Source organism: Macrosteles quadrilineatus, unplaced genomic scaffold (assembly GCF_028750875.1).
Source record: "Macrosteles quadrilineatus isolate MER2022 unplaced genomic scaffold, UCM_ALF_1.0 Scaffold_1__1_contigs__length_201487025, whole genome shotgun sequence".
NCBI classification, from domain to species: Eukaryota; Metazoa; Arthropoda; class Insecta; order Hemiptera; family Cicadellidae; genus Macrosteles; species Macrosteles quadrilineatus.
In genome coordinates this window covers 78,995,082-79,022,090 of record NW_026542594.1, presented here as the reverse complement: position 1 = coordinate 79,022,090, position 27,009 = coordinate 78,995,082, and the positions used below count along the sequence as shown (strand labels likewise).

Sequence of the window (27,009 nt, the reverse complement as noted above, 5' to 3'; positions counted from 1 at the left end):
TGGTTTACCATCTTAACTAATGGTTTTTACCTAGCAAAGTAGAAACAAAAGTACATACTGATATAATACCAATGATATTATCATGACGATTTAACCCTTAAGCGCACACGCTCGTTTTTTTACGCTAGAGCTAAAAAGGGGTATATTAAAGAAGTTTGCGATATTAAGCTCTTTAAACTTTAGACATAATATCTATATTCATTTTCTCATATTATTACTTAAATTTTATGATCCTACCATATCCTTGAACTATTTTGAAAATAATAGTTTTAATCCTTAATTTTTTCATGATGAAATGAAATATTGTTGTCGAAGAGGGGAAAATCGTAGCTAAACAAGTTTTCATTGCAAACAAATATTATTTTTACTTAAAAAAGTATAATACTCTTAAAAAAACCATGTAAGCAGTAAATATTTCATGAATTAATACATTTCCCGGTTTGTAGAAAATACTGAACAAAAAATAAAATAAATTAAACACTTTCTTTGATAATGTTTTTTTCTTTAAAAATCCTCGTCCAATGGTTGTTTTAGAAGTCGGTACTTTCCTGTTAAAGGGAACATTCATTATTATCGATGATTTTCTCTCTCGATATATCGATAGTTTTGTTTTTCTTTACAATCCATTAAAAATTGACAACTGATCTTGTTTAGGCTAAAATATAGTCTATTATATGGATTAAGAAATGAAACTGTTCTAAGCTATCCTAACATAACCAACCAAACTTGCTGTACCTACTCTTTTTAAATTTATAAATTCTGTTTGATAACAGAAAAGGGAAGTGGAGAATATTAAACGGATTTTTAAATGTTACATCAAGTTTGGTTGGTTTTGTTGGGTTAGTTTAGAACAGTTTCATTTCAATATTCTTTTAAAATTATTGTTTGTTGATAATGATTAATATTTATTTATCGTAGTTGTCAGCTGATAGGTTTCAATTAGTTAATATCGATATATCGAGAAAAAAATCATCGATAATAATGAATGTTCCCTTTAACAGGAAAGTACCCAGAAGTCCTTTTAAACACACTTCACAAATATTTTACATTTGTCCCTGGCACATTAGGTTTTACACTTAAATTTGGTCTTGGCGTCTTTTTTACCAAGGCAGACGGTGCATTGCACCTTTTTACTAGGAGGCTAGATCAGTGGACTCTATGGTTGACATTTCTACCCAATTGGTTTACAGATACTAAGATTTTTGGCCAGTGGTGGCAATAAGAACCCGCGGGCCCCCCCGCAAGTTTGTTCGCCGGGCCCCCCTCTCCTAATGATCTTTAAAAACATTTTCCCATGTATTACCGCCTAAACTTGCAATTTTGCAATAAACTTGACAAGGCATCTCCCGAGGCGTCATTATCGTCTTCCATGATCGCGGCAAAACCGTAAATACTTCCCGTAGTCATAAGTCATGGAAGAAACATTATCATAGTTTACCGTGATTGCAAATGCAACCAAACCTATGATATCATTAGATAGCAGCAGCATCGTCTCCCGCGTTCACGGCCCAATCTAATATCTCCCCGCGACCCGTCGGTGGTGACGGGTAAATCATTTTTCCGTAATCGCGGCTAAATCCTAGATATATCTCTCGCTAAAAAAGAAACGTCATTATCGTCTTCCGCAATCGCGGCAAAATATTGAACATCTGCGGCCGCGGAGACATCGTCATCCGCGGGGAAATGTTCCCTTCGATATCCGCGATCGCAGCAAAAGCGTAGGCCTAATCTTTCAATTTCATAAGCGTGATCCTCACGGATATAAAAGCTTTTACTTTTAATTGTGCATTATTGTGGTACTGAGAAAATCGGCTCGAGCTTGATTTTCTGACTTTGTGCTTGATCTCTCAAGCTTGTAGTCCAGGCTCTGCTCGGCTCGAAAATCGACATTATAGGCCTATTATAAAAATCAACCGTTTCCAAAGCAACCCGATTTTAAACCGATCTGATTTGGCCTGAGGCCCTTAGGTAAGTAAAATTTTTTACCTGACTCGATGTAAACACATCTAAACGCGAAGTAAACAAATCTAAAGGGCAACCTCCTAAAAGTAAGACATGCAATGAAATGAAAATCTTTCTTTAGCATCAATGAAAGAATGGAATTATTTATTAGCTAGTGCCCTAGCCACCTAGGTTAATTTGCCGATTTGGTCGTAACAAAATTGTCAAGTTTATTTAGTCGAATCAGCATAGAGGATCCTCTATGGTGTCACCCGCTGGGGGCTAGGAGGATTAACATTAATGTTTTATCTTCCTAGGCAAGAGACCACATTGGTTATAAATACGGCCCTATTATTATGTAACAAATTTTGACTGCGCCTTCACACAATCCACGAGGACTGTTAATGCAACCCGCATGACTGATGACAATTCTTTTACTTAGGTTTGTTAGATAATTTATATCAATCGGTCAAGTAATAGTGTTAGTTTAGCTATTGTAAACTACTTGAGCTATAGGTTTGAACAATAAAAAACATATTTTAATTCTCATATAAATATTGTTATGATAGGGGACCCGTGTGGCTGAGCCTGTCACACTATCGCCGGCCCAGGCCCGTGTGCCGGTAAAATTTACCAAAAATCCTGGTCAAGGCTCACGGGCCGCCCCTAGCTCGTGGGCCCCCCCGCACCGCGGACCCGCTATCGCCGCCACTGTTTTTGGCAAACTTTCAATACTATCAAAATTATAAATAAAGTTATATAATACTAATGAAGTTAAATATAATGATAAGTTACTTAATGATAATAAAACTGAGACACTACTACGTGCATGGGGGTACACTAGACCCCCCAAATGAACTCAGTACTCGTAACACAAGCATGCACGTGGAGGTATGTCATACCCCCGTGCGCGTTTAAGGGTTAAAATGTTTTTGAAATTATTTCTTCATTCATTTCCATGGTAGTTTCAACAGAGGTCAACTCGTTTGGACGAAGAAAAAAACACTGTTTGAATGTTAAGACCTAAAAAATAATTTGTTAATGCAAAACCAACCTATTACATATTTTAAAAGATATTTTTTTTTCAATGTAAGTAAACAAATAAAATAATAAAAGTATTGAGGATGTTTTGATGCATTATTAGAAACATTACAACAAATCCTTAAATCAAAAGGAAACTATAGTAAAGACCAATGCCGTTTTTATTTCAAAGTAAAAAAAAAAAATCTACTATGTCAGATATCATTGTTTAAATTTTGTGGCTTGGAGCTAAAGATAGGTGCATAGACAAATATGATAACCTATAACTATAATTATTATAAAAAAGCTACAATACATTATTCACTAACCCGAACATTTGGGTTATTTAACAAGTCAAGAGCAGGATCATCAGCTGCAGTGATGCGTCCGAGACGAATAAATACAATGATGACACAGACAACTACTATTAACCCAATAGCAACTTTACAGTAGCGGACAGGGAGCGTGCCACTATGATACCTCCTGTTGTTGCTGCTGGTACTGCTGGAACAACCACAACGTAACATAAATGTAAGTTGTTCCTTACCCTACCTCACTACTATATACCCAATAGCAACTTTACAGTAGCGGACAGGGAGCGTGCCACTATGATACCTCGAGTTGCTGCTGCATTAAAAAAAGTACTATATTTTTAATAACGTAATAGGCTAGAAAAGTATAATAACAAATCTGTGCCATTTTTTTAAAAAAAGTTTGTGTGCCTCGTGTTAAGACTAAAGTTGTAAAATGCCATTGTCTCTTAGAAAAAAAAATCTACGGCTGTGTGGTGAAGGGGCGGCAAATTTAAGACTTGCCCCCGCTAGAAAAATGTGTAGCTGCGGCCCTGGCAAAGATATATAACGAAAATCGTCATATAGCAGTCTTCTTTTTAAATATTGTCTAGTGTTATTTCCATGTAAAATGGAAAAAAGAATAATGGGTTCGGATTCAGATTTTTATATATTGACTAATGTTATAAATTAAAGGGTGGAATGTAGATGTCATGCTTTGGGGGGGGGGGGGGCATTAGGCTTGGTTTGGGGGTACATGCGCCATTGCCCATGGGGTGGTGGCTGGGCACTCCCGAATCATAGAATAGTTTACAGTTCCGCTACCTAATTTTTTTACAAATCGAGCACTGCGTCTAGGGCTAAACTCACCTTGTTTGACAGGTATGCTGGCATTCAGGATGGAAAGGATTTTATAGAATACTAGCTGTAACCCGCGGGCTTTGTAAGCTGTAACCCATTGAACTTCTTAATTTTCAAGATGATCTCGTTCGCATGGCTCAATCACGTCCTGGTTGAAGTTCGTTCGCTACGCTCACTCACCTTTAGGTTGGAGCTCGTTCGCTGCGCTCACTTGCCTTCTGGTTAGCTCGTTCGCTACGCTCACTCACCTTTTGGTTGCAAATTACCTGTTGTCATAAATTTAAAAAATAATAGTGCTGCACCCTGTTGGTAATCCTTGTAACTTTAATGCTATTGAACATCATAGAACAGAACCAACTTGTTTAATTGAAACAGCTGTTAAGATTCATTAATTCCATTTCTCATAAGGTTAACATGGGAAACTCCAGAGCCACTGGGGCGGAGCCCAGAGGTCGGAGGGTAAAATCCTTTCTTAGTGAGCGTCTACTACCCAAAAGGAAGATGCCTGCCAAGTTTCAGGTTCCTAGGTCTTACGGTTTCTGAGATTTCGTGATGAGTGAGTGAGTGAGTGAATGAATGAGTCAGTGGTATTTGAGCTTTATATATATAGATCAACAAAAAACGTCTGTACACTTATATAATGAAGTATACTTACTTTAACCACCTCTTGAACCAATCCAGAAATGATTTTCGTTTGTATTTATTTTCATCATGATCAAATCCAATTGAAGGAATTTCATCGACTGCTTTGTAGACTCTTCTTGATTGTTGGCCTGAAAATTTGCTTACACTTTTTAAATGGCACAGATAACTTAACACTTTAATTGATGTTTTAAATATCATAAAGATGGACACAAAAGGTCTACAATATAAAGACCATCACTTATGAAAACATACCATACATCGTACATCAAACATTTCTAAATAAATCTATTTTCTAAAATCCAATAGCAACCCAGATTTGATAGAAATTTGGTTTTTTTGGTGTGAAATGAAATGAAATGAAATGAAAAATCATTTATTTATACAGGCAAAGTTAGGGCCACATGGCCCTTTCTTACACTTAACCTGTACTTTAAAACATAATATAAATATTTTAACATAATCAGCTTATACAATAAAACAAAACAGAAATCATAGATACAGAAACTTTTATCAAAAATCAGTAAATTTTAAAAATACTTACACACACACACTCACACACACACCCATACAAGTCAGCGACCGCAATGCGCACAGGCCCCTACGACAAACCTACTCATGGCCATACGTTCAAAATAGAGATTTTTTAGTGCTGCCACAAACCGGGAACGACTATCGAGGGATTTAATAGCTAAAGGGAGATCGTTCCAAAGACGGCAAGCAGTTACAATAAAGGCTCTGTCGTAAACTGCGGTCCTATGGTGAGGCATACGCAAAGTTAATGATGCATGGCGTGAGTATCTGACACTTTCTTCAGCTACAAACCTAAAATCATCTACAAAATATTTTGGAAAATTGTTTTTTAATATCGAATAGGTTAGCGAAAGAATTTTGATTGATCTCAGGTCACATAGCTTTAATAACTTAGAATGAATGTAGAAAGGTGTGATGCGCTCACTGCGTCTTAGATCATAAATGAATCTTAGGCAGTAGTTCTGAACGCGTTGGAGAGCATCAGCGAGGTTTACAGACATGTCATTGATCACAGAGCTGCAGTAAGTGAAGTGGGGAAAAACAAGTGATTTAACCAGGTGTAACTTTATGTACAAAGGCAAGAAATTCTGTAACTTTTTAAGTGAGTGGATTGATGCAAACACCTTTTTACGGATGTCTACTACCGCATCGCCCCAAGTAAGTGTCGAGTTGATAGTAAGCCCTAAGTTTTTGACCTTGTCATTGTAAAGCAAATCTGTTCCATTTATAGTTATTGGATTCGTCGTCAGAAAGTCAATAGAGTTCCGTAAACGTGGATGACAAATTATGATCGGTTTAGTTTTTTCGTGGTTAAGTCTGAGTCCGTGTTTATTAGTCCAAGTAATGATTTTCTCAATATCTTCGTTCACTCTCAGAACACTTTCGTTGATCTGATTGGGTGAAAAATGTGTATAAATCTGTAAGTCGTCAGCATACATGTGGTATTTACAGTGTGTGAGGACTGAGCTCAAGTCATTTATGTATAGTACGAACAACAGAGGACCAAGGATGGACCCCTGAGGTACACCACTAGTAACTGTCTCCCAGTCAGATCGTAAGTCATCAACCTCAACACACTGCCGCCTGTCTGACAGATAGGATCCCAGCCAGTCCAATACACCATTTGAAAACCCTATGACCCTTAGCTTTTCCAAAAGGAGCTTATGATTTACACAGTCAAAGGCTTTAGAAAAATCGAATGGGGTAAGAATCGTACCCTGCCGATGTTCCATTGCTAGTCTAATGTCGTCCGTCACACGTAAGAGTGCTGTTTCTGTACTGTGAGCTGCTCGAAAGCCAGACTGTGAGTTGCATAAGATATTGTTTTCAGTCAGAAACTCAGTGATCTGGCAGTGCACGATTCTTTCAAGGCTTTTAGATAATGCGGGCAATATACTGATCGGCCTGAAATCCTGGCAAGAAGCAGGTGCTGGAATCTTATTTAAGGGACGAATTAGGGCAGACTTCCAAGAAATCGGGAATATGCTTTGCCTTAGAGATGTGTTGAAAATGCAGGTGATAGTGGGGAGTATAGCAAAGAGAATGTCCTTAATGAAGCGAATTGGAATGCCATCAGATCCAATAGCATTACTGCGAATACGTCGAATAGATTTCAGAACATCAGACTGCAGTACAGGTTTGAAAGTGAACTTGGGGTATCCTAATTCTTGTACAGGGGAGTTTCTTAACTCCGTTATATAACTTTCAACTTGTTGTTGATTGATGCTTTGACCAAAGGAAGAGAAGAAAGCGTTTAATTCATTGAGAGGAATATTGACTCTCTGTGCGTCAGGTTGTTTCTTGCGTCAGGTGTGCAGTAGTTCTTGGTCAATTTTTGTTGCAGACCTATGTTTGATGTATACATGATCCTTTTTTCTGTCCTCCCCAAAAGAAGTATTTTTTTATGCACCGCTTAAAATAGAGCCCACAAAATAGGGAGCGAGCTGAGGTCCTGGGTTAAAATTCTGCCAAATCCCCCATGGATTTTATCTCGGTGTTGATGCCACAGCCCTTAGGTCTGCCTGATGTAATGTTAAAAACAATACTGAGCTACAGCCTATGAGGTCCCAAATTGGACCTAGATTAAAATTTATATTAGATCGGTAGTGTCCACCCGCTGCACTGGCAGCGTCTTTAAGGACGAAGGGTAGCTTTTCAAAAGATAATGTAAACCTATTTCTTGAATCACTTAAAAGTGAAAACTGGAATGAAGTTTATTTTTCATAAGTGGAGGACAAATATGATAAGTTTCTCAATATTTTTATGTATCATTTTAACTTAGCTTTTCCTAAAAAAGTTAAAAGGATAAATTATAAACAAAAATCCTGGGTCACAGAAGAAATAAAACAGCAAAGAAACAATATTATTGACTTAGAAAAAGAAGCTAGAGTAACAAAAAATAAAGAATTGAAGAAATGTGTTAAAGAGAAAAATAAGTTATATAGGAAAATGTTAAAAGATTCAAAAACCAATTTTTATAATAAGCAGATAAATGAATCAGAAAATGTCATTAAAACAACTTGGAAAATAGTAAATACTGAGGTTGGAGTTCTGCCCAAAAACAAACAAAATCTAGAATTGACTGTAGATAATAAGAATGTATCTGATGTTTTAGTTATAAGTAATTTGTTAAACAATTATTTTATAAACTGTATAAAAGATCTTCAAACAAAACCAGATATAGAACCTAGTGTACAGAAAAATAGTCTTTCAAGTAGTTTCTCTCCTCATAATCAGACTTTTCACTGTGAGCCCACAGATGAAAACGAAATTATTAAAATATTAGATTCTTTAAAAAATAAGCAATCATATGGGTTTGATGAAATTCCTGTAACTATAATAAAATCTGCAAAAATACACCTATGTAAAATCTTAGTTCATCTGGTTAACTCTTCTTTAATATCTGGCATTTTTCCAAAAAAATTAAAAATATCCAAAGTTGTACCTATACATAAAAAAGATTCTACAAAAGACATGTCCAATTATCGTCCAATTTCGATTCTGCCATCCTTTTAAAAAATTTATGAAAAAGTTGTGTACAGAAGATTATCCCAATTCTTAGAAAATTCAAACATTCTAGATATGTCCCAGCACGGTTTTCGGCCCGGAAAATCGGTTTTCACTGCAGCCGTTTCTTTTATTGAATCCATCATAGAGTCCATAGATAAAGGGGAGAACGTAGTGGGCATATTTATGGATTTAACAAAAGCTTTTGAAAGCGTAAATCATCATCTATTACTTGATAAATTATTGAACTTTGGTGTCAAGGGAGTTGCATACAATTGGTTTAAGTCATACCTTTCCGACCGATATCAGTATGTTGAAACAGGGTGTCCACAAAAAATTTGTCATTAATTTCCATGACTTTCCATGACTATCCATGACCATTTACCATTGATTTCCATGACTCACGAACTTTACACGCAAATTATAATATAACATACACACACAAATAATACTGCCTGGACATGTTATTTTGCAGAAAATACTGAAATATGTAATAACAGATAACAATGGAGTAAAATAGGTACAACAATAAACTAAAACAAACCGATAACTCATAAAATAATACAACTGTAATAAATTGAATTGTCGAACATTTTTGAAAAATCCTGAAAAATGCTACAACAGTCCGGGTTACAGCTGACTAGAGCATTGAATGGTCCCCTCAAATCCATCCATAATTGGAAATTACCATGACTTTCCATGACTTCTTGCCTATTTCCCTGACTTTCCAGAATGTGGACACCCTGGTTGAAATTAACCAAACCATTTCAAATAGGATCACGGGCGCAGCATCGGACTTATGTTTGGTCTCATGTGGCGTCCCACAGGGATCGATTCTGGGTCCTTTGCTGTTCTTATGTTACATAACCGGACTTCCTGAAGTGCTACAGACTGTTCCCCATAGTAATTTATGTTTATATGCAGACGACGCAAATTTAAAAATCTCAGCAAAGAACCAAAATGAAATTGAATATTTAAGTTTTATAGAACTAGCTAATATAAAGCAATACTTCAATAATAATAGTCTTTTGTTAAATCCAAATAAAACTAAATTTATTACATTTTCCACAAAGCAAAATCGTAAAAAAATATCTCCAAATATAATGATTGAAGATGAAATTATTGAACAAGTGAATGAGGCTAAATTTTTAGGTCTATATATTGATGAAAACCTATGCTGGGACAAACATGTCGAACATATATCAAGAAAAATTAACTCCGGTTTATTCGCCTTAAGGCGTATGGCCAGCCTATGCTCATTGCCTGTACTAAAACAAATATATTTTTCTCTGATTCACTCTAATATTTCTTATGGAATTGGCTTGTATGGTGCAACAACAATAAATAATCTGAATACAATTCTAAACCTACAGAAAAAAAGCAATTAGATGTATGCTCAAACTTGAAGATGATGACTCCGCAAGAGAACACTTCAAAAATCTTAAAATTTTAACTGTGTATGGTCTGTATATTTTTGAATGTATCTTATTTTTTATAACAAAAACTTATGTACAACCAATAGGTCATCAATATAATACAAGAAGACAGACCGAAAAACATTTTGAAAAACATAGATTGGAATTTAAAAAAAAAAAGATGACATACATTGGCAATAAATTCTTTAAAGCACTTCCGAATGAACTAAGATCAGAAAAAAACAATAACAAACTAAAATGTAAATTGAAAATATATTTGATCAACAAACCCTTGTACTCAATAGAGGAATTTTATGAATACAACAAAATTATGAAGCAGTAGTGGTAGTTTTTTTTTTTTTAATTTATAATTGTATTGTTTTTTTAGTTTTATATTTGACGCCATTTCTTGTAATGACATGTACAAGGACAAATAAAGTGATTTGATTGATTGATTGATTGATTGATAGGGGTAGAGCGAGAGTTCTCCAAGACCCAGGATCAACCGTAATTCGATCAGCCAGCATGTAGCTGGTCACTTCTCTCTCGTCTCTACTCCCTTCTAAACTATAATAAACCCGCTCTAGTCTAGCCAAACTATTGGTCTAACTAAACTGAGTCTTCGTCCTCATAGGGACATCACCAGTAAGTACTCCGATATTAAATATATTTTAAATTTACAATTATTATTGTAGCTGCTTTTGTTACTACTTTTTGGTGGAAATTATAGGCTATGATAGTTCCAAGTAAAATTGGTTAAAACCCTTCACAAGACTGTTAAGTATTATTGCAAGCAAACTAGTAATTCTTGGTGTAGACTAATTGATCCATACTACCACATTTTGATTAAATATATAGTTAAGAGACCTGCGAAACAGCTCACGTCCATCGTTATCCGATAGTACTTCAGCTATTCTCCTGTAATTCATATCCATTAAATTATAGATATAGAACATACTTTTATTAAATTGAAGTGTCAGGTGACGGGCGGAACAGCCCTGTCTACAAAATTAATTCCTTAGTCGCACTATTTTAGGTATTGGCTCTGTACCTTTAATACGCTAGAATAAATTATTGTATTTTATTGCCCTAATAAATCAAGACCGAAGTAATGGGTGGAGGGCGAAACAGCTCTGCCTATATTAATTTGTTTTCTTGCCGATTCCAATTCTTAGTAGGTGACAGGCGGAACAGCCTTGTCGTTATCTCTCCCGTCTTGTAGTCCGTTAACTAGTACAATAAAACCAGTCTAATTCAATTAAAATTTATTTACTTGGGTTATCTTCTCAACGTCACACCTGGGTGAAATAACTCAGGGAACCCAAGTAGTTGTTAATCGTGAAATTAATTTTCTTTATAGTTATTCTTTATTTACGATTTATTGATTTTTATTAAAAGGTGAAGAAACTTTCTAATAAGGGTTACAGTAAACTCTCGATTATCCGCGGGGGGTTTAACCGCTTTGCATATTATGCGCGGTGCATGTAGGTAAAAAAAAACATAATTTACATAAAGTTACTAAATACAAAATTGCAATAAAAAACATAAATCACATATACTGAAGAGTAAACTTAATAATGTACAGTACAAAACGTGTACAGTAGTTCAGTATTACTGTACAGTATATCGGTATCCAATGTACTTGGTGTGTGCTTGAGCAGTTTTGGGCGCAACCAGCGGCACTGCAGATCATAGTTTACTTAGCGCGCGAGTGAATCACGTGACCGGTGAGTAATCTGCACGTGCGTGGTCATTCGCCCTGTCTACCACTGTTGACTCACCTTCCCCTTCCCCGCAATACACCCATCACCACAGCATTAGTTCAGTTTAACTCAATCGTTCAAACTGTTTGCTTTGTTAGTGCAAACGATTGTAACATTTAATTTGTGATGCATTAAATGTCATCAATAACATGCATGACACTTATTAAGTTTTCTTATCAGGTACTAAACTTATTTAAAACACTTGTGTGTTGTTTAACCATTACCGGAAATTTTGCGGCCTATCCGCAAAAATTGATTATCCGTTGTATTAACGCCAGTCAATCCCGCGGATAATCGGGAGTTTACTGTAATATTATTTTGTGAGTGTAGGTAACACACCAGCAGTAGTTGTAGTTCACGACTAACCTATGGTTATTTTAGGTGACGTTTGATAAGCTCCTAAAACCAACTTAAATTGTAATAAAACACAACCGGGATTATTTGGCTTTAATTTGAGCGATGATGATGACCAATGATTGACTGAGTGAATGATAAAATTGTATGGTCTGAACCCAGCCAATTAACAAGTCAAAATTGAATCCTGAACACACCCGACTTCTAGCATATCCAAGGCTATAGATTTTACCCCCTTGGAATTAACACCTTACAAGTCTAGCATCCTAAGAAGAAAAAAACCCACAAAATAAGAACTTGTTGCTACAATTAGTCTTTTAGTGTTAAAGTTGTCTTTTAGCAAATTTCCCTATAGGGAAGTAGCTATTACCGTAGGTGGCACGGTAAGACCTAGACCCGGGACGGATTTACTTTTTCATTTTGATGTCCCAAGAGGCCAAAAACACCATTCGTTCACATTTTTAAATATACTAGCGTAAAACCACACAAAATAAAAAAAACTAGAGAACCCGTGCGGCTTAATGAGCCGCATAGTATGAAACATAACGCCTAGGAAAACCTTATGCTTAAATTCGAGTAACTTAAGTTACATCTTAGAGTTGCTTGAAAACTTGTTAGAAACTAATTTTAAATAGGCCTATCTCTATTGGCGTCGTCAAGGTTCACCTACATTATTTCTTCTCTTTTAAAGTAATTAAAGTTGGTTCATTTTATTTCTTTGATTTGAGACATCCCCCTGATCAAACGAATTTTCTCCGTAGAGTAACCTGAAAAGTGGGGTGATATCAACCATTTAATGTGCTCCATTTTTAACCACAAAATCTGGGTTACCAACTGGACAGCCATAATCTGCTTTGAATAGGCTAAAGCAGCAACGCCATTGAAAGATGGTTAGCGTAATTTGACGTCTTGTCTGTCAGTCACAGGGTTTATTCCATTGTCTGTGGTCACAGTATATGCCCCGCATCAGAACATTCTCACATTGTTCAGTGCAGTTTCTCTTAATACCTTTCCCAAAGTTTTGAAAGTATGGATACATTTGTCGAAATAGGTTGGTTCTTGTAGCTATAATATTTGGATAGCAATTTTACTTTTCTCTTTTTGAACAGTGTAGGCTATATTATTTGCCTCTCCTGAATCATAAAAATAATCTTGACCGTAACTACTCGATCGTTTAATACATAAACACTAATTCCATCACTTATGTATGGTCTAATATTGCCACTAAAACTTTCAATAGCAAATGAGTTTATGAAACTTTTTATTTTTGACTTGAAATGTCTGGATTTTGTTGGTGAATTCAGTCAAAAAAAACGTAGGCCTATAAAATTGTCCGAGGGCAACATAACATAGTAGTAAACAATCCATTTACGTTTTTTTTCAATTGAAGTAGAGCGAGTAATACAAAAGTTTACGATAAAAACATAAGGTCCGCCAAGATTTGGGTTAAACTTACTACTTGAACTTATACCCATAGTCAAGGCATTATTATAGTTTCTACTAAATGTTTTGAAATGTCCCGATCTGTTAGTGTCTGAAGTAAACATTTCTTGTATGCATTAATTTGATCTGACATTAGGCAAGTTTATTTTCCCACCATGACAACACTAAGTTGCATAGCAGTGGCAATTTGTATTCAGCTTACCAAGTAAATGTGTATCTGGATGGGTATCTGTTAGACCAGGCCTCTATTTTTCTACTCTCCTCAGTCCTCATACGCACCAGATCTTATTATTAATTGTGTCCTCCTCCCGTGTCCAATATTTCTTCTTTGAACTTGAGGCATTTTCTGTTCTTCCAACAAAACTGACTTAACTGTTTAACTTGATCTTAACCTACTAAATATTACAAACATGAATATTTACTCCCAAAAAACTAATGAGTTCCTTTTTATAAACAGCTGTTTTTTGTTTTTAAATTTGTTCTATGCATTTCTTATGGGGAAAACCCGACTTTTGAGAGGGTCTCCCGCCCTTAAGAGCAAGAATTTTAAAATTCTAAAACCTTATTGCATAACTACATATTGAGACGAATCTTTTGACACCTCAAACGTTGAAATTGGTCCACAAATAAGGGAGGAGTTGCGTTAACAAAAAACGGCTTCACGTATTATATATATAGATTCTTCTTTGAACTTGAGGCATTTTCTGTTCTTCCAACAAAACTGACTTAACTGTTTAACTTGATCTTAACCTACTAAATATTACAAACATGAATATTTACTCCCAAAAAACTAATGAGTTCCTTTTTATAAACAGCTGTTTTTTGTTTTTAAATTTGTTCTATGCATTTCTTATGGGGAAAACCCGACTTTTGAGAGGGTCTCCCGCCCTTAAGAGCAAGAATTTTAAAATTCTAAAACCTTATTGCATAACTACATATTGAGACGAATCTTTTGACACCTCAAACGTTGAAATTGGTCCACAAATAAGGGAGGAGTTGCGTTAACAAAAAACGGCTTCACGTATTATATATATAGATATATATATGTATATATATATATATATATATATATATATATACTAATGGATTGTAATAGCTCAAATGTAAAACAAATTATTGTAATATTTAAATTATCTATGTGTCAGGTTAGATATCCCAGTACAATATATCTTTTGTGTAAAAATATTTTTTTTAAATTTTGTTGGTGTTATTTTCAATAAATAATTTGAATGCCTCCAGAGGTTTTTAACTCCTCTAAAGGCAGCAAACATGTTTGTGAATAGATATTGGTTTACTAAGGTAGATTTGGTCTTTTGGTTGATAATGATAAAAAGGCTTCCCTGATTGAAATATTGGAAATTGTCTTCGTCAAGTATGCAAAGGTACGCTTAAAGGTGTATTGAGATAAGTGTAGCTCTTGGCCAAAACCGTTAAATTAGCACCCCGACCCAGTTAATATTAGAAGTTTATGCTCCTTTTGTAAAGGTTTCACAAAATTAGGTTTGACCAAACTTAACGCTAGGGTTGTATCTGATTAACATAAAAAACTACTATTAGCCTAGTGTAAGATTATGTGGTGGTATTCCTCCTAAAGGTGCGATTGACTTTACATATTCTATCAAAAAAGGGCCTAATCAACAGTTTATTTCTAACTATTTTGTGGCTGGTTAGGGTTCCATTGCCCATTTATTGAAACCAATCACGAAATTACTTTTCATCAGCATCTTCGACATGCATATTTTTGGTTGGTTTTAAAAAACGGAAACTACCTCTAGGTTTTACTGTTATATATATATATGGATGCTCCCTTTACCACCGTGCATGTTAGGCTATATTTTTTTAACCTTTTTTTGCTTGGAGCAACCAGGTTATAATCTCCTCCAAACAATATTGTTTTTCCGCAACATTTTTCCACCCATTGGAACTTGTCTTAGTACTTATCTAATGAACAAATCTATTGCCTGTCCTGTACGAACCTATTTCATCTTTAGGTGAGCACTTTTTCGTTTAAAAACGCTGTGCGATTTCGCGACTATCGTTAATTACTCTATCGAATCACGAAATCATCTATACTATCGATGCGATTGTAGTTGTCGTTTGTCACAGATCCTCTCAGAGGCTTATTGTGATACGGACGAAATGAGGGCGTTCTATTATAAAATTAAACTGTCATAACCTAACCTAACTAACCGAACTTGCTGATAATATAAAAAATATATCTATAAGTATAAAAGAGGATGTTTGAATATATTTGGCAGTGATAAACTCAGACACCGCTGAACCGATTGCCACGAAACTTTGTACATACGAGTAGAATTTCATGAAATAGGTTTATACACCATCAATTTCGTGATCCGTCCAATCGGCTCCGCCCCAGTGGCTCTGGAGTTTCCCACGTTAACCTTATGAGAAATGGAATTAATGAATCTTAACAGCTGTTTCAATTAAACAAGTTGGTTCTGTTCTATGATGTTCAATAGCATTAAAGTTACAAGGATTACCAACAGGGTGCAGCACTATTATTTCTTTTACATTTATGGCAACAGCTAATTTGCAACCAAAAGGTGAGTGAGCATAGCGAACGAACTTCAACCTGGAGGCGAGTTAGCGTAGTGAACGAGCTAACCTGAAGGCAAGTGAGCGCAGCAAATGAGCTCCAACCTAAAGGTGAGTGAGCGTAGCGAACGAACTTCAACCAGGACGTGATTGAGCCGAATAGAAAGACTAAAAATATTGTCTACCCACTAGCATTAATATAAGAGCAATAATAAAGAATCGGTTATCCTTTGTACTATATGTGTTTCATTAGTTGTCGTACGTATTTTAATTTAGTTATAAGCACTTCATATACAATATGACAATTAAACGTTACAGTACTTAAATTATAAATAGTCAAAGGCAAGACAACGTCTGCCGGGTTCAGCTAGTAAGATAAAAATCAAATGAAGGTTACTATCTACTAAATGAAGGTACTACTTAAATGAAGGTACTAATCTAAAATATAGTTCTGGTCAAAAGATAAAATTATAAATGCTTCAAATTCTAACAAAAGATGTACAGTTAGTTGGTTAAGAAGTAATCACATTCTAAGCTTAAAATCCTTGACAAAAAGTTAGTGCCACCGGTAAGATTCGATCCAGGTACCTCCTGGTTATCAGCCCAAAGCTCTATCCACTACACCATGATCTCCGTTGACAGCATAACATACTGTTGCGGTAATGATGGTGTTCATTACATACATTCAACCATCAATCGATTGAATCAAATCCATTTGATCCGAAATAATATCGATACTTAGTATTTCGGTATTGAACTGATAGTACACAGTGTTTTTGTACGAAAAAATGCTCACCTCATCTTTATTCCCAGGTTGGTTTCTATGAGTGGCCGTTGAGGTTATTCCACTTCATACAAAATATTGATTAAACACTACAATAAATCTCAAATTAAAAATAATAGTAAATATACAAAAAATGTGTATAATAAATCTTTTACATCTGTTTTGAAATTAAAACAAAGCAGAAGTTTTCCATTTAATCTTGAATCGTTTATTATTTAGTCAATGTGGTTATTTCATTTTAAACATTCCTTTAACACACAAATAACCTTCAAATTAGAAAAAAACATCATTATTTTTTCAGCCATTCTAAGTTCAAATCCTTTTATTTGAGCCATCTCCTATGATTCTACTACTTATCACACGCTTAACTTATTTGATAAAAAAAAAAAAATACACAAGTTTGTAAATTGCACAGTAAAATAATTGATTTCAACTTCAACATTCTAATACGTAAATAAAAATTCTTAATTATTATAGGTAATGTTATACCTGGTTTTGGCAGAACTGACCGGCAAATAAGTAATCCATATTGCTTACTGGCTTAATGATAAATCACGATCAGCTGTACTGAAGTAAACAAAAATCAGCAGTAAATGGCTTCAAATGCTATTCTTATGGAGAACATTTTACGTTATATCTAATTTTGTGTTAAAATTTTGGGAATTTCACTATTTTTCCTGCCGTCACGGAATTGAGACCTTTAATTTGAGCCCTCTCTCGTCGTTCTACGACTTCCCAGTCGGCCACAATTTTGATGCAGAGAATCGGCTTACGTAATTAATTTTTATGTTATATCTAATTTTGTGTTCAGATTTTGGAGTTTCACTATTTTTCCCGCCGTCACGTGATTGAGACCTTTAATTTGAGCCTGCTCCCGTCGTTAACGACTTCCCTGTCGGCCACCATTTTGACGCAAAGAATCAGCTTACGTAATTAATATATGGTAATTAATAATATTGGTAATTAATATATACGTATATTAATATACGTATTTAATATATATATATATATATATATATAAAGATTAAACATTAATAAACTTAGTACCCAAGTAAAATTATTTATTAAAATATTTAAATGATTTAATTATTTTGGTTATCTCTTATGTACTGTAGGCAGCGGGTGCCCTCTATGAATTAATAAGTTGTACTTCATAATAACAAAATTTTAATAAATAATTTTACTTGGGTACTAAGTTTATTAATGTTTAATCTTTATTTATATTTAGTAGCCCTATTTTTCTATTTTTCATATATATATATATATATATATATATATATATATATATATATGTATACAGGGTGTTTCAGTAAAGCGTAAAGGGCTATGCAGATTCAGATTCAACATGCAAAAATAAGTTGAAAATGTAGAATAACTTTTTTCAATTTCGGCTTAGTTTAGCTGTAATCTGCCATTTTATATTTTTTTGAAAATAATTAATAACTCAAAAACCCTTAAGGATATTTAAAAAAAAAATTAATTTAATTAATTAAATTGAATACTGTTTAACTCTTAATGAATGAAAGAATAATTTTTCCATTGAATTTGCTACATAGTAGCCTACATATGATTACAATTTTAACTATGTCAGTAGAGGCAATGTTCTTAGGACGGGTAGTAATGGACGCTAGATGTTTTTGCAACAGGTAGTACGCCGGGACTCAGTAGGTATGAGTCCAAACTCCCATATAAACTGCATGGAAATATTCGACCAATCACAGCGCTGCATCAGGCTCTAATGCAACAAGATATAGGGCGTTTGGGACTCTGTCCAAACAGTAGTTTAAACTATTGCCACAACAATCGCTGGGTGCAGCAAGCGGCCTCGATCCTAATTATTTAGAGATCAGTCAAATAGTGAATACTGTAGTGTTTTGTGAGGTTATGTTTATCGTGCCGTGCCACCGGTACCATATTAAAGTTGTTAATTAATTAATATACCACTGTTTCTTTAGAAGTGTAGTTCACTGCTAATAATGAACTATGAATTCGGTGGAAAACATTTCTACTAAGTATGCGAGTGGTGAGGTGGCAAGTTTTGAACAGAGAGTAGAGTTAAAGCTGCTACTGCTAGGCCCGCCAAAACCCGGTTTAGTTATAACACAATCTCAAAAATCACGAGAGAGCCAATTTCTCTTGTTTATACATGCTAATTGTTTAACTCACTACCATTGAATGTGCATACGGACAGTTATAAATAAACCAGTTTGTTACCTAAAAAGTGTCCAAACCAACGTTTAAATAACTCATTTTTGAACTTCTAACTAAACTCCCCGGTATCAGTAACCACAACAAAAACCGTATGCACCCTCCCAATACTTAAACACACCAGCACTGTTCTAGCATCCACCACTAGGAGCGCCAAGTAGTTACGGCGCACACCGCTGCAGAGTCTGCTGGTAGCATACGGCGAGGAGCCGACGACAGCAGCAAATAGAATACGGAGCACGATCTAGCGGCACATCGCAGAACCTTCCTTTGACAGTCTATATTTATTCTATTTGTCTATCGTTTTACAAACATAAGTAAACACTAACAAAGTTGTGAACATAATGTTGAATGATATAAAATAAACCTAACAAAACAAACATAGTAAACTTTACTAGATATCCCGTTGCTCGAAATCGAGCAAAACTGCAACTTGTCATAAAAGAGTAAAAGAATAATAACGAAAACACAAACAGTTAGCTAGACCTCAATTAAAGAATCACTCTTAAGTTAGTTAAAGACTTATTATAAAAATATAAAAATATTATATTGTAAAAAATTATAGTAATCTACAATTTAAATATAGATCCTCTTTCATACTGCTTTGGTTATCTCTTATGCATTGTAGGCGGGTGCCCTCTGTGCTCACGTATATAGGTCAACCTAGTCACCTAGTGTAAAGTGAGATTTTCAGACATACTTAAACCTAAATCCATATCTTTACGCCAAACGGTACGACACGTACTCTAGCATTGTTAAATCATTTCTATGCTCTGTTCTGTATTGGGCGGGTTTTAATGAGGAGTCCCAACCAAAGTCTCCGCTTGGGAATAGAAGAGAGTAAGATTGTCGATCTATCGACAGATCTAGAATGGATTACGCGCCATACATTATTAGTAAAATAACACTATAAGGTTTCATTGGCCAGTTGGTGCTCTGTTTCAGCTTTAAAAATAGCTGTAACATGTTGTACAGATAGCATCATTGTAGCGACGTAAGTTACATCCTTAGATTTTTACTATGTACATAAGAATCTCACTTGACTCCTTAGAGCTCTCGTCCCTACAAAATTCTGCCACAGTCTTAAAAGATTGGAGTCTTAAATATGTTCAAATCAAATCAAAATGCCTTTATTCTTGAGCGCTCCTCAATACAATATTGGTTTACAGAATAACTCACGTCAGAAAACTAAACATTTATAAGTCAAATATCTAAACAAATTATGTACAAGAATAAAACATCAAAAATTACATGCCTGCTTTACAATACATTTTAACCTTTTTTTTGAAAGCTTAGGCCGAAAGGCTTTTGATCTGATATGGAAGGTCATTGTAAAGGGTTGGGCCAAAATAGGAGAACCCCCTCCTCCCTATTTCCTAATTAACTTTTGGAAAGTGGAGGAGGGTGTCCTGCCTATTGCCCCGTCGAGCAATTGCTCCAAGTGTCACAAGTCTCTCCACCAGGTATTTTGGTTCTCTTTGAGATAATACCCGATGGGTGAGACAACAAGTTTGCACTCTGCATACAGCATCGGCTGGCAACAGACCAGCAGAATACCGGAAAGAGGATATGTGTTCCCGCTTATGAAGTCCGTAGACAAAACGAACTGTGGTGTTTTGCAGCCTATTAAGTCGGTTCATATCCTCCCGGGAAATACTGTTTCTGTATGCAGGAATGCAGTAGTACATCACTGACAACACCAGAGACTGAACCAACTTCAATTTTGCAGTCTCTGGAAGAATCAAACGGAATCTGTACAGTCCTCGCAGCCTTCCCAAAACAATTTGAGAAACGTAAGTGATGTGGTTGTGGTTGGAGAAGGTAAGACACTGTCAAGAACCACGCCCAAAGTCCTGATAGTGTCACAAACCCTAAGCTTTTCATTGGTAAGTTGAATATGCACTTCACCGTCGCAGATTTTTTGGATTACTATGGGTGGTGATCCAATGTAGATCACTGTGCATTTTTAAACATTCAACTTAAGGCCGTGCTTCCTTGACCACTCACTTATTCTCTCAAGATCCATGTTTGCATCCTCAAAGGCGTTGTTGAATGAGCCAATTGGGTAGGAAAAATGCAGCTGGCAGTCATCTGCATATGCATGCACATTACAGTGACGTACACACGTGGTAAGATCGGCTGTGTAGAGTGTCGGCATAAATGAATCTATAATCCCACTTGGCATATATGTAAACTAAATTTCTCCATGTATTTCTTAGGCCCCGTCCTAGCTGGACGGCAAGAGCGACGCGACCATTGGCCGCTGCTGTCGGTGGCTAAATGAGTGTCCACACTGAGCGGCACGACAAGGCGACGTGCCAAGGAATGAGGCACCTTTTTTGGGTGCTGATCCGTCGCGTCGCCGGTGTAGCGCTACCAAATACAAACATGTTTGTATCTTGAAGCGCTTGTAGCGTGACCGACAAGAGCGGCGCCGCTGTTGCTGCTCAGCTAGGACACTCCAATTACTTACCATGTGTTTGTATCTGTCGCTGTTGTCGGTTGCGTCGGTCGCGCCGCTCTTGCCGTCCAGCTAGGACGGGGCCTTATGGGAGTTAAATTTGGTTTCTCTTTGCCGAGTTCGTTTAGCTCTTCTACCCGACCAATTTTCATGATTGAGGTCTCAAATTGAAGGTATGCACGCACAGATTTGCCATCAAGCATCGGCATTTAATTATCTATAGTCTCACTCGGTTTATACGTAAACGAAATTTGCTCTCTATGTATTTCTTATGGGAGTTAAATTTGGTTTCTCTTTGCCGAGTTCGTTTAGCTATTCTACCCGACCGATTTTCATGATTGAGGTCTCAAATTGTAGGTATGCACGTAAAGATTTTATATCAAGCATCGGCATAATTTGATTCATTTTTGAATTTAAGATTACTTTAATTAAGATGTAAGATGTATTTCACCAGTTATAATTATATAATCCTATATATTTCTGTCTAAGAACCTTCAGTGAAATACTGTCTTTATTTTAATCTATTAGTTATTCAAATCGGACGAGTTTCAAGCAGACGCAAGGCGAACAACCAACATAAAATTTTTTTCAAAAGGGGTTTTCTATGATTACAAATCAATAGCTCCAGTATTGTTCATGTTTTTTATATGTTTTGGACTCAAAATAATCAGTAAATTATAGGCTTTAATTTTAGCTACTAATCGTTTAAATCAGTTAAGCTCAAGATACTGTATTACTCAATAAAAATCATAAATTTGATTATTTATCAGATATTATATTTATTTTAACGCTGCGGAGCAGCATGGGTCCTCTAGTATATTGATAATTTTGTAGCTAGTTATAATTTGTAATTGGTCTGTGGAATTAGCAGACATAGACAAACTCTGCCTGTGCGTCTGTTGAGTTGCTATTGTCTTTTAATGACCTAAATTTGTTAATGTAGAAATTTAAACAGAGACTACGTGAACCCGTGCGAATTCGCACGAATAAATTAGGATATATTGTAGCAACGTAGAAGTTACGTCGTTGTATCGACGTTGGTCTTGAGCTCGATCGTTGGCTATATACATTACGTTTTTTTTCTGTTCAGTAGGAGTATTTTGCAGGACGGAGCTTATCATGCTGAAAACTTGCGCGAATGGATTAATATCAACCAAATGTTTAGTCAAAATGTGCATGAGTTCAGTGCTGCAAAAGCCATTAGCTTTGTTTAGCATTCTTTCTTGAACAGCGGTTTTGTCGTCGTAGATATACATTTGGGCATGTGGGATGCTCCCCTTCTGACAGTTGAAAGGTGCCAATAGAGTGATGAATTGTGTCGTGCACCTTATACATGAAAGGCCCTCCACCGTTATGTTCTTCAATTTTAGCTCGAGTGCTGACCATTGCGAGTGCAGAGTTGTAAGATCTAATGTTCTCTTTGTAGTTTCTGCTCAAATGATTTGCTCCATTAAGTAGGCTCTGGATATAACAGCTTTCTCGGTATGGTGGTAGATTCACTTTTCCTTTATTGCAGCAGGATGAAAATCCTTCGCCTCGTCCTCTTAGTCCACACCACATTTCTGACATTTTAATGCCATCTCGCCGAGTGCATGCTGCTGAGTTCTTGTATTTGTCAGTGTAATTTTGTAAGTACACGTTGCCACTAACTGTTCCAGCTCCTCGTCTGGGCGCATTACGTTTTGCATTGCTTGCCGTATTTTGACTCGCCGTTTCCGACCTGCAATATTTCTTTGTCGTCGGGTCCTTGGTATGTTTAAACTAAAATAAAATGTAAAACTTTTCTCCCGTCGTGTCCTATAGGTAATATTTTTTTCCCGGGTTTCTAATTATTTTTAAAAACATGCAAACTGTTTACATTTCAAAACCAAACAAAACAGCTGGGATTTCTTTTACTTATGTTTTGACATCTGTTTGTTTCAGAATATAATAACATTCAAATCAATCACAATGTTATCCTTATGGAAGGAACTTTGAGGGCAGCCCACGCCCTTCAAAAGATATATTTCGAAAATCTAAAGCCAGTTTGCACATCTACACACCTAGACGAACATTTTGGTATATAATATGTGGGATTAAATCTTAAAACAAAAAAGCCTTATTGTTCACAAAGTTTCATGTCGCGTATTAAATATATAGATTGTATCATAAAGTTTAACCGTACAGTTGTGTCGGCCAGGAGCTAAATGCAAGACTGGGGGTTGGCGGGGGGTCAGGTCATGTAGATGTTACAAAACAGTATATGAGATTTGTAAATGGAGATGAAGAAAAAGAATATTTTTTTGTAATGTAGTGATACCCCAACACTAATAAAATTATTTTCAATTTTGGAAAATTCCCCAAAATTTGGGGGGTCAGGGGTGCTTTTTGAGAAATGTTCAAATGTCAACATTGGTTGTGTGATACATCAATTTAAAGGGCTAATCACCCCAATCATTTTGGTGCAAAAAAAAATTAATTATCTTTAACCATATTTAGAGGGTGGGTCAAAACGTTCTAAAAAAGGACTTTGAAGTTAAGTACTCTAAGTTAATTACTCTAACTACTGAACGGAACAGCACAAAATCTTTTCCAAGCTTATTCTTGTGCTATTTTTTAAGATAATTTGTAGTTAGGGCATTTCCTGTGTTATTTTCCAATTTTACAAAATCTCAAATTTGAAGAATAAAAGAAAGCTGAAAACTCAAAATTCTTAAATAGCAAGGTATAATAAATTTCATATAATGTGAAAGGTCATTTTTAAACAAACATTTTACATATCTAAGTTTTCTTTCTATCACTTACCGTTTGAAAATTGCAGTAGAAAAACATAATTTTCTTTGGTAAAATATAACTAGTTTTCTAATAAAACACCACTTTGCTCAATGATGTAGTAGGATTAATTACAAATTGATCGACTACTTTTACTTGTGTCAGTTCATCCTGTTCTTTTCTTATCGGTAACTGAATCAGTTTTAGAAAACTCCTAACTAAATCATTAACAGCTGTATGACTCAAGTTCTTACCTGGATACCCTAATAATATTATAAATGAGAAAGTTTGGATGTATGGATGTATGTATGTTTGTGACAAGTAAACGTGAAAAATACTGGTCGGATTGGGCTGAAATTTGGCATGATGATAGCTCACATTCCCAATTAACATATAGGCATATTCTTATTTCAAAAATCCTTTCGGGCTCCGCCCCAATGGCTCTGCAGTTCCCCATGTTAACCTTATGAGTATTCATATTTACAGGGAATTAAAGAATTTAGCCAGCTGTTTCAACTTAAAGAGTTGGTTCTATGGTATGCAAAAGCATTAAAAAGTTATAATATTTACCAACAGGGTGCAGCATTATTATTTTTTCATTATTTATGAAACAGCTAATTTGAACTAAGCAGCAACAAAAAATGTGATACGCAATTAAAACTGTAAAAGTAGGATTGTTTACAGTTATGTTTATTTTTTTAATTTCACGAATAATTTGTTATATTCTGCGAATTTTTAATAATCTCTTTCTCTATTGTGTAGGTGAAGTGGTAGAACATAATGGCTATGGTATCAATTATACAATTATCAATTATCAATTATTTAAGATGGGGACACCACTATGTGTACTCACTAGTGCGGACGTTAATCCACACCAGGGAGCATCGCATCCACAGTGTATCCCTATAAATATCCACAATTCGTGACCTCCTAGTAGCTGGATTACAGGACGACATACCGTAAATTTGAGGAAGCAAATATTCTCAAACCGTGTCTTCTCACATTCAGATATTTGTTTACGATCTTCATAATTTATTACTAGGGTGATGATGCAATAAAAACCCATTAGCAGTCCCAAACCATTAACATTTTATCACGACAACAATTGTTGTATTCAAGTACTTCCAAGAACTGTTGAGTTTTATCACTTTTATTTCTTTACGACTTTCCCCAATTCTATTTTATCATAAAAACAATAGTTTTATGATGACTGTTAAATGTTATCTCTACAGTAACTCAGTCAGTATTTTCGTGAATATTCAATTTGCCACTGGCCATTGTCTACTGCCATAAAACTGTTTATGGCTACATATTTAACTTGTAACTAATCTACAATCTTAGTTTATAAGTTAAAATATTTGTTGTAGATATTAATTTGATCTTTCTATTGACGAAACCACAAGCATAGTTGTTGATGTTTGCATAATTTTTTTGTTTGTTATTCAAGCCTACTCGGTCTCAAATTATATCATTGCATGTTCTGTATCTTGTCTTATATTGTTAGATGTGGCTAAATTCTTTAATTCCCTGTAAATATGAATACTCATAAGGTTACATGGGGAACTGCAGAGCCACTGGGGCGGAGCCCGAAAGGATTTTTGAAATAAGAATATGCCTATATGTTAATCGGGAATGTGAGCTATCATCATGCCAAATTTCAGCCCAATCCTACCAGTATTTTTCACGTTTACTTGTCACAAACATACATACATCCAGACATCCAAACTTTCTCATTCATAATATTAGTAGGAGTTTCCATCCCTTCTCATAGCATTTCATTTCAGTATTGCAGATACATTAATCTAACTGCTCCAAACGGTTTCCAGTTCCCAAACTTCACACTGCTCGCATTTACTACTTCCTTCACCACTACCTATGTCGTGGACATGTTTCCTTCCCTTCCCATAACATTTTAGGATTGCAGATAGGCCTACCTTAAACTAATTGTCATAAACAGTTCCCACACTCCGGACTACTCGCCTTTACTACTTCCTTCACCACTTCCTACGTCGCGGACCTGTTTCCCTCCATTCCCATAGCATTTTAGGATTACAGATACCTTAATCTAATCGTTATAAACATATCCCACACTCTGCACTGCTAGCCTTTCCTACTTCCGTCGCCATTCTTAACGTCGTGGACCTGTTTCCTTCCCTTCTCTTAGCATTTAAGTTTTGCAGATAGACTTATTCAACTGCCACAAACGGCTCCCAGACTCCACACTGCTAGCCTTAACTATTTCCCTCACCACTTCCTACGTCACGGACCTGTTCCTCTCCCTTCCTATAGCATTTTAGTATTTTAGATACATTAATCCAACTGCCACAGATTCTTCCCACACTTCGCACTGCTAGCCTTTACTACTACAATGTAATGTTCAGGCAGTAATCTTCAGTATAATTTTTAACTCAATAGTAACAACTGATGTTTTTCCTTTTAGCGAATTTCCCATATAGGGAATAATTAGTGAATTTCCCATATAGGGAATAAGCTATTACCGTTGTACTCATGGTAAGACCTGGACCCGGGACCGATTTACTTTTTCGTTTTGAGGTCCCTAGAGGCCAAAAACACCCATCCGTTCAAATTCATATATCTATGTCCGTTAGTGCGATAACTCGAGCAAAGATCATCCGATTTTGATGAAATTTGGTACAAACGTGTAAACCTACGTTTATTCGAACGAATACGCGAACCAGCATGATCGGACTATGGGAACAAGGGCTTATGGGGGGTTTTATGGGGTAAAAATTGGGTTTTCCCATTTTTGACCCTAAAAACTTATAATTTAGTATATTGAAGCTTTATTATGCGCCTAATAGTTACGGAGAAAATTCCAAAAATCTGTAACTTAAAATTCCAATGTTATTTTTATGGAGAATAAGTAAACTGTTGTAGTTTGCTTGTTTATGAACATATTGTGATCAAATATAGAAAATGCATTATTTTAAAACTAAACTATTAACATTTTACAAAAAAA

General features: G+C 35.5%; 1 protein-coding gene across 1 annotated transcript in view; it reads right to left on the bottom strand.

The window, feature by feature from the left end:
- Positions 1 to 3,125: 3,125 nt before the first annotated feature.
- Positions 3,126 to 27,009, bottom strand: part of LOC128983646 (zinc finger protein-like 1 homolog) — a 66,373-nt gene continuing 42,489 nt past the window's right edge. Inside the window, exons 6-7 of the mRNA XM_054403019.1 lie at positions 4,768 to 4,885; positions 3,126 to 3,465 (exon numbers count right to left, since the gene is read on the bottom strand). Of these exons, the coding sequence (XP_054258994.1) occupies positions 3,279 to 3,465; positions 4,768 to 4,885 (305 nt within the window). The 3' untranslated portion in view covers positions 3,126 to 3,278. The remainder of the gene's footprint in view (positions 3,466 to 4,767; positions 4,886 to 27,009) is intronic.